Below are 9,527 nucleotides of genomic sequence, written 5' to 3'. Positions count from 1 at the left end.
GTAGTCGAAATTTAATTCAAGGCAGTATGCCGCCATTTTCCTGAAGGGCCTGAGGATTACTATGGAATAGACCACAATTTCGGTAGCGAATGTATCGAAACTTCACATCCTGTTACGAGAGAGTTAGTAGCCGACATTCTGATAGTTTAATAGACTTTATTAGAGGATTCTGACAATGGTGTATGCAGTACAGAACTGTAAGTTTTATTTTGGACTCTATCCATGGTCTGGTATTTTTTTTATTTCTTTTTAAATGTTAGCAATCAGAATATTACATAATTCTATAAGCTAAAGTGCTGATTACTCATTAGATATACTAATGAGTAGTGGCATGAACAGGTTGATATCCAGCGAAATTACCTGTATAATCTATAATTAGTATCTATACATTAACTTAAGAGTAGTTCACTTGGCCACAGTTTTTTGAGTCTTCTGTTGTTTACTGGTTCCAGGAATTATTCCTTGAGCTGATTGGGGTGGTTTTCTATGGAGTTATGATGTGTGATGGCTTTCTTGCGTATTGCTTCCTGCACGGTTGGTACCTGTAGATCTGTATGTAGTGTATGGTTTGTTACGTACCAGGGAGCATAAACAATTTGACGGAGTATCTTGGATTGAGATCTTTGTATGATTGCAACATTTGATTTAGTTGATCAGCCCCATAATTCTAGTCCATATGTCCAGATTGGTTTGATAATTGGGGTCTGGTATATATAAGACAAAAAAACACAACGTTTCGGCGACTGGATCTGTCTCCGTCCTCAGGTGGATGGGGCAAGATAGACCTATTCAGTTGGGTCCGTTAGAAAGAGCTAGTCTCAATCACTGGATAGAGTCCAAAATAAACATTACAGTTCTATACATTCTGATAGTTGTTTAGTCAGTCAGTAAGCCATCGGCTGTCCGACACGACCAGAACCAAACCAGAGACCCTCTGACTCCGTGGTTGCCGCGTTGTATCATTCCACTGCAATTTTACGCTTCGATGTTTGACCTTTATTGCGCAGAGCTCGGGCAGCCGGAGACTGGCCCGTTACAGCAACCAGAAGCAGCTCTCTACTCCGGATGGTTCATGGACCCCACCGGGTTCAATACCCAGAACGAATCCATTGTTTGTTCCCGTGGCTTCACGTCTCACGGCCTCAGCAGTGAGGGAATTCGTTTTGACAAATAAATAAACAAAAACTACATTTTTATATACATTCACAAATGTATCCATCTTTATCATTCTTTGGAGGCTGCATACACGTCTTATGGCCTGGTCTGTTTGCTTACGTGAGCACTCCTGCCTCTGAATTGGATAGAACTGGCTCAACACTGAGTCGAGCGATGGGTTTTCTGAGCTATTCAATTCGATAACAGGGAGTTTGTTCATCAGTTCGTTTCTTATTTGCTTCTATTGCTACTAGGGCGAAGGCATTAAGATTTAGACAGGCAGGCTCCCCCCCTCCCCAGTCGATCAGTTAGATTGTATCATGAATTTAACTACTTAATTACCTTGATTAAAATAACAGCTGTGCTATTGACGTGAACCATGGTGCCTTAATTGAAAGGTTGTTCACTTGTCGGAACACAACACGAGACACTTCTTTCCTAGTAGTCTTTAACTTGTTAAGGGGGTGAATGAACCCCTCCCCATGGATTCCATCTCATGTTTTTTCGATACGAGATGGCATGGCTCTTTAAGATGACCCTGGCAACATAGAGTACTGTCACGTGGAGGATAACGCCTAGTGTATTTTGGTAGAATTCCACCGACATTTTGGAACAACCCAAGCTTGATTTATTCGTCGACTCTGCAAATGGAGGCAGTACTTTCCTCTGAAACGTCGGAGGACATTACCGAACTACAACGCGTTACATCCGAGGAGGCACCGCTGTAATGACGTCATGTCTACGCAATGTTTAATTTGGGGCTCTCACGTGGTGGGTACGGGGCAGCGCCATCTTTGGCTTGTACTCCTTGTAGTTTGTAGGCAGTCCGGTGATTAAAGTTCGTAATTTGGAAAATAAACTAAACACGTAATTGACAAACATGGTTTTCCTTGAGCACCTGACAAACTAGTAGATAAGACCGCTGTATAAATTCGCGGTCCAACACCGGATCTTAGACAGCCTTGATCAAGCAAAACTGATTATCGCCTGTCAGTTGCTCTAACGTCACTGTATGTTTGGAAAGTTTCTGTAGTGTACGGATGTAGCTTATCATTCTGTTAACACATTAAGATGCTGATGTCAGTTGGTGAGTTCACAATATCACTTACAGAGCTAAAAATGTTCACAGATATACATCTTCCAATCCAGAAATAAATGAAACAGTATTTATTTTTATCCATCCTTCTGTGTAAATATTGTCCCATTTATTAGTTGCGTGTGACTATTGGCGGGTTAATTGTTAATTGTTATTGTTATTGTTAATAAGCCGTAGACAACAAGGAGTCCTCGTGCCCTGAAGTGGCTGTGTTCTTGTTCACAGGTTGGTTCTCCCTCGTGACACCAAAAGGACAGCTGATGGCTCCGTGTTACTCCGATATTCAGCAGCTCATAACAGCGCAAGTCACGCGGTTTCTAACCAAGACACAACTCACAGCCTACAAACTGAACGACAGCAAAGGTAATAACCAGGGCCCGGATTTTGATGACCTGAAAATATTTAAAAAATGACCTATAAAATGACCGAAAAAATCCAAAAAATGACCTAAAATATGACCCAAAAATGTAATATGCAGGGCCCGGATTTTTATAACCTGAAAATATTTGAAAAATGGACTAAAGAAGGAAAGAAAGAACGCTTCGCTTCCATGTTATTCACATTTCAGAAAACATATGAAGAAAAAATCCCTAAAATGGCCAAAAATTTACCCCCAAAATAAAAAAAATGGAGTCCAGCTGGGTCCACTCGGAACGGCGGCCACTCATTGGCCTATTGTAGCCTGCCCTGGGTCATCATGATGATGGAGAGTTTGGTGGAATAAAGAGTGGCAAGGGAAACCGAAGTATTCGGAGAGTACCCGCCCCAGCGCCACTTTGTCCATCACAAATCCCACTTGACCAGACCCGGGATCGAACCCAGGCCTCCGCGGTGGGAAGGCAGCGACTAACCTCTTGAGGTATGGCGCGGCCATAAGAGAGAAAGATAACATAAAATAATGTTTGAATAGTTATTTATTATTTTGCTTTATAAGTTGGTTCATTTCTGTAAAAAATTGAGTGGTATGTGTGAGAAGGAACATTCTTGTCGCAGATGGGAAAGATTGAATTAGGCGATCTCCAAAACATGTGCGGAATACGTTACCGCACTCTTGTCAAGAGAAAGAGAGCAAAGTTCTGTTCATAACCTGCCGTTATCTCTACCAGCTAGCCGAATTTCCACGTCACTAGAAGCGAAACGTTTCTAACAGCAGCTATAGAGGTCAGTAAGATATAGCGATGTGTGACTTAAGATGAAATTTCGACGATGAGTAGTTTTCTTGTCAGGAAATCTCTCTCTCTCTCTCTCTATATATATATATATATATTGATTTGAGCCTTACGTAAAGTATGGCGCTTACTTACCGAAATGAAATTGTGTCATGTTCAGTTTCAGACATAAATCACAAGACCTGACAAGACCATTCTGAACTAATTTTAATACATTGTACAAAAAACGAGTAACAGTAACAAAAACCACGGCGGTCAAATTTAAAAGGTCCCGGGTTGGATGGAAACAGTCGCCTCTAATTTGAAAGTAGAAAATGAATTCATAACATGAAGGCTCGAACAGAGATGACTCTCGAAGTATCGTGTACACTGGAAATTCCCTCACACAATAAACGGCGTCAGACGTAATCCTTAAAACCTCCGGAGAATCTTTGGCCGGTAGAGGTCAAAGGCCTAAACCATGAAGAAAGAAGAAGAGGGAAATGCTAAAACGGATCTCGACAGAAGACACCGTGGACGATTTGAATGTACTGTCCCATCTGCGATCTGGAGGGATATGAACCTCGTTTTTCTAAATACGAGTTAGGAGCGATATTCTGTGCATCGTGGCCTTGCTTCTAAAGTATTGACACATGACTGAGTGCCTATAGACGGGGTTTGGGTTGGTAATTGGATTTATTGCCCACTTCAAATCGTAACTACAAGTAACTATAGCGTAATCGCTAATCACACGCTCAACAATTCACTACTGCAAATACAAAGTTTTCGCAGCACTCTGTACCTTCACTGGTTGTCGACTGGTAACGGCTACCAACTCCGTAGCTTCCTCAGCTTCCGTGTTCACGTCCTTACTGGACGGCGATTCTCTCACAATTAACTAAACACTAGACTTGTCCTGCTTATAACACCTCGTCACGGATCGTACAGAAAGCATCGCTCCTAGCAGTTCTGTTGTTGCCTCCCGTATCTATCCAACGGGCCGCGTAGAGAACACCGCTTCCCAGTTACTCCATTGTTGCATATTACGAATCTGCTGCCTACCAACAGGCGTGATGCAGAGCCGTTCCCTAGCAACAGCTACCTCTGCTGGCCTCACAGTTCTTACTGTGAGCAAATATGCCACAGTATTGACCCTAAGGTAGGGGCCACGATGTGCGCATGTGCGCATTTTGCGATCTGGCACGCGCTTTGCGATCTCAGCCAGGAGATTGGTGTACTAGGCTTTTTCTTAATTTTCGTCACTCGTTTAACAGTTTCATTCCAGCCCCATTTTACTTATTATTTTTTAATTACACTCACAATGAGAAGTTAATATTATAGCAGACCTTAAAGAATATAGTTTGAGGATGTGGACCGGATTGAACTGGCTCAGGATAGAACACAGTTGCAGGCGTTTACACAGTGATGAACTTTCGAGTTCCAGTAGAAACGCGGGAAATGTTTTGACTAGCTGAGCGACTATCAGCTTCTCACACTTCAGAGCAAGTTAGGATTAACCACACTGTGAAACCTGGACAACAGCCCTTGGCTGCGACGGGCCTACGATTTTCGTAAGAATGGAATATTTATTGAATGTCCTGCTTGAACATGTGCTGGTTGCTCATTGAGTACCATGGGTATCAGTAAGTCTGTGTGTTAGGTTCAGTAAAACCTCGCTAATCCAGTTACAATTAATCTGGATCGAAGTAAGAAAAATGCTGTCTACAGTTGAGTACATACTTTAAAAGACACGTGGCACTTAGGAAGGCAGATGTCACTTGTCTGTCCAGACAAAACTTGACAGTTTCTTCAGACCTGCATTATTACGTTTAGAAACAAGTACAACTTCTGAGTCTTCTATCAATGAACAAGTGTAATGTATTTTTATAGTTTTTAAATATATGCTCTACAGTGATATTTTGTTATTTATTTTCAACAGCATTACTTATTTCATTATATTTTTCATTTATTTGCGTTCTAAGTTCTTTTTTTTCTTTTAGGGCTACATTTCGCTTCACTAATCCGGATTATCGCTTAATCCCGATGACCCTCCCCCAATTACTCCGGATTACCGAGGATCTACTGGGTGGTTAATATTTCGTTATTGCTTGTTTGAATGTATTTTTAGATCAGTTGTAAATGCAGCCAAATAAAACTACTTTTCAAATATCGGTTGACCGTACGCATTCCGTCAGGTTTATGACGTAGGCCTCGACTAATGTTTTGTGGACACATACGAAACGCGTTGCTGAGTTGACGCTGACGTAGAGTGGGCCAAGGTTGTCTTGCAACGTGAATTGGCTCTTCAGGAATGATGATTTAATTGCATATTCAAATAGCCAGTGAAAGTGGTTTCTGTTTGAAAGACACATGTAGGCTAAGCACTGAAGCAGTCACAAAGCAGTTGTGACTTCAGCACGCTCCTTGCGCACTGTATGGGCGACAGGGGGCTTACCTTTCTGACAAAAGAACTGGAAACTGTAGTGATTGGAATAAGTTGACTCAAGGGAGGGAATTGAGAAAATTACACAATGAAGAAAAATGCGAAGTAAACATATCTTGCAATACATTTGAGAGGAAACAACAAATGCATTTAAAATGTGGTAGATGAGGCAGTTGGAGAGATGTAAGTGTAGTTGTAAAGATAATATTAAAACTGAATTTAAGTGAGATCAGTAGAGAAATTTTGTGACTGATTAAACCTTCTGGTTGCATACAGCAGGAAATGACCTCAGTAGGCTAAATAGGAACCGTAGACTGTTCATGAAGCGGGCTATACCCAGCTTGAACTCAACTGTCCCTGCATCTGTCGCTGCGAGGAACAGTGCAGTCTTGTTTAACATATCTTTGTTTATGTAAGGACAGTCGAATCTTGTGTAATCGTCTTCTATACCGAAACCTAAAAATCAGAATATTCGAAAGTATAATTTTACCTGTTTTTTTTTGTAAGAAAGGTAAAAGCTATCTTAGTAACAGGGCGTGGAGGCCCATAGGTTTGTGAGACGTCGAGGCTCCCACGTTTTCTAGACAAATCTGTCACAGATGTCGGTGAGGTTGTCGGCCTTACGCGCCGGCCGCCCTTTACCCCCCCGGAAGATACCCCGTACTCATTTCTGTTAGAGGCTGAGGATTAGGTGAATTGAAAAAATCCAATGACGTCATCGGGAATAGAACTTGCGACTTTCCAGCATGTAGCATAATGCCTCAACTAATTACGCTACCGCGTGCCCTTACCTGTTGTTTCGTAAGGATGTGAAACTTTGTGCGTCACCCTAAGGGAGGAACGTAACACTGAAGAGGGTGTTGAGGGACAGGAAGCAGCAGGAGCACAGGGGAATAGCTTCATAGTTCACTAAACGTAGGAGGCCAAGACGGGAAAGCACGGAGCGAGCAGAAACGCATAGACAAATGTGAACAGAGGTCGCTTGAGAAACCTAAGCCTAGGTTCGGCATACACAAGCGAACCTGATGTTGTCACGTCATACAATCACAAGTACGTGTATGAAGCCGATATGCTTCTTTCAGTCCCAAGACTGATTAGTCCAAATGGCTGTGAGCGCTTTCGTAAAGTGGGACTGGGAATTTTATTCGGCTCATATTTTTGCAAGTTCTCCCCTGCACCCATGTTTCATTTTTGGTCCTGTAAGAAATCGTCCAGTCCAGTGACTGACGTCAGCTCTTTATAACGGACCCAACAGAGTGCCTCCAACCCCTCACCTGAGGACGGAAACAGATCCAGTTTACGAAACGTGTTCTTTAGGCTGTGTCCACATTAGCGAGCCGAGCTTCGAGCCCAACCCTCTCGCGAGCATTAAACGCGTCCACAGTTGCCGAACATAACTACGAGCCACGTGGAGAGTTACATGTGCTCGCGACTGGGCTTGGTTCGAACCTCGGCTCACTAATGTGGACACAGCCTTAGAATACCAGACGAGGGACAAAGTGAAAAAGCCCAGTAATCCCGAGTGTTGTACACCATCTTCAGGAACTTTTAGTAAATACTAGTTGCTTGTCCAGCGAGATGTCTGTTGTGGCGATGTCTGTTGTGTGTAAAGTAAAGTAAGTAAAGCTATCCCTGTAACAGGCCGTGAAGGCCCATAGTGTTGTGAGACGTTGAGGGTCCCACATTATCTAGACAATCGGCTCAAAGATGGCGGTAAGGTTGTCAGCCTTACGCGCCGGCCGCGCTTTACTCCCCAGGAAAATCATTTAATTAATTCCTGGTACTCATTTCTGTTTGCAAATATAATCTAGTAACAAAGTAGATAACTTTCAGTCCAGTATGACATACAGGTCTACACCACTTCAGTCTTTATTCTCCTTACATGTTTCGATTCAAAAGAATCATCTTCAGAGGCGCACCACTACGAGCAGGAAACACTGTCACATAAGATGTTTTAACATTATGCACTTAGGTTACGAATAGTGCTCACTATATCACAGTTTGCCCTCTGCAGCCACTTCTTCATGATGGCATTGATCTGCGACACTTTGTGGTGATGATTGATTTACAGAAATACCTAGAGAATATAGCTGAAACCTAAATATTACTTTAACTAATGCGAGAACGACGGTGTATCTTTGTCAGATAGTGACGTGGACCTTTACGTCATCATTCGGAACACGTTAAATTCTATTTTCTGCATGCTTTGTCTGTTCATATGCCAGTGAGAAATACAAACATACCGACACAGACCTTTGTTCCGCGAAGGTGCCTTCACAAGACACGTCGCGTTCTCACTGGTTCGCAGAAGAGACGGACTTTGGCTTCCCAACGATGCGCCCCGGGTTCGATCTCAGGTCATGTCATGTGGGATTTGTGGTGGACAGAGTGGTACGGACAGGTTTTCTCCGAGTACTTCGGTTTCCCCTGCCAATCTTCATTCCACCAATTGCTCCACAATCACCCTCACCTATCATCTGGGGCTGGTACAATAGGCCAGAAGTGGCCGCAGTACAAGGGACTTAGTCCCACTCCACTAGCAATAAAAAAAATAGTACCAACTTTAGCGGATAGAGGGTGTCGCGTGGTCAGCGTATCGGATCCCCACTGCCGTTAATTTCGCATTCCTACACCGGAGCCACTTTGAAATAGCAGCTCAGTTATCCTCACGAGGCTGAGTGGACCCGTTCCAGACCCACTACTTCTCAGAAAATCTGGTAGCGCTGGGAATCGAATCCCGGAACTTCTGGATCTGTATGCAGGGTCTCTGACCACTAGAACACAGAGGCGGTCGTCTGTCCCTAAGAGGTAAAAAGTGCCGCTTTAAACCCGGGGGAAAGAACCGCCCAGTGGGCCCCAGAGCCGGTCTGGACGCTGTGGAGAAAAGGAAAATCTTGTACTGCTGGTAATCGAACCTGCGCCTTCGAGACCTTACCCCGTCGCTATACCGACTCGCGCCTCGTCTCTCCATCCATTAACTTGATTTGTTATCAATTAGTTCAGATAATGTAGTTAGTTAGTTATTGGGGAGGGTGGGTTTCCCCATGCACTTAGACCTGTATTGGTCCATTGTGCTTCCCTCTATGATTTCTACCAGTCTCTATATCCTACCGGTACTGGTGCTTACCATCAGTCCCGCCCAGCCAGCGAGACCGGCTCTACTAGCTGAGAGGTATCTATAATGCTTCCCCCATCTACCAGAGGTATTAGAGACTGCTGTTGGGCGGGAAACGTCCGTTAATTTGGCTCAGTGACCTCCTTTGGAGATATGAGGTTCTTTTACAGCCGTAAAGCTGCCACACGGGACACACGGCTTAAAGTCCCTCCCGGAGGACTTGTTCCCTGAATTTTTCCGCCCTTAAAAATTCGACAACCTCCGCCGGGTATTTGAACCCGCGTACTACGAGTCAGATAATGTAATACTGGAGGTGTGTTTCTTCCGCAGACGCAATCCATGACTCTGTTAGGAAGCGGGCGCAGTACACCAAGACCATCGTACCAGCAGGCAACATCCTGAAACTGCTGGCAGTGTTCGAGGATGTCACTGGCTCCCGGAACAGCGCCCTGAGTAACAAGAGACTGTCACTTCCTCTGATTGGACGGAGTCATAACAACACGAGATATGCACAGTGTCTCAACAACAAGAATCAGGTGAGACACGTGAAGCGAGTGCCGACCATTTGCA

At 43.7% G+C, this 9,527-nt stretch overlaps 1 protein-coding gene across 1 annotated transcript in view; it reads left to right on the top strand.

Moving 5' to 3' along the window:
* The window catches only part of LOC111861343, a 35,067-nt gene that overhangs the window by 15,104 nt on the left and 10,436 nt on the right, over positions 1 to 9,527 (top strand). The window contains exons 2-3 of the mRNA XM_023845822.1: positions 2,477 to 2,614; positions 9,288 to 9,493. Of these exons, the coding sequence (XP_023701590.1) occupies positions 2,477 to 2,614; positions 9,288 to 9,493 (344 nt within the window). The remainder of the gene's footprint in view (positions 1 to 2,476; positions 2,615 to 9,287; positions 9,494 to 9,527) is intronic.

The sequence above is a fragment of the Cryptotermes secundus genome, unplaced genomic scaffold (assembly GCF_002891405.2).
Source record: "Cryptotermes secundus unplaced genomic scaffold, Csec_1.0 scaffold268, whole genome shotgun sequence".
Classification (NCBI taxonomy): domain Eukaryota; kingdom Metazoa; phylum Arthropoda; class Insecta; order Blattodea; family Kalotermitidae; genus Cryptotermes; species Cryptotermes secundus.
The sequence above is the reverse complement of the archived record's forward strand: the minus strand, read 5'-3'. Positions and strand labels throughout refer to the sequence as shown.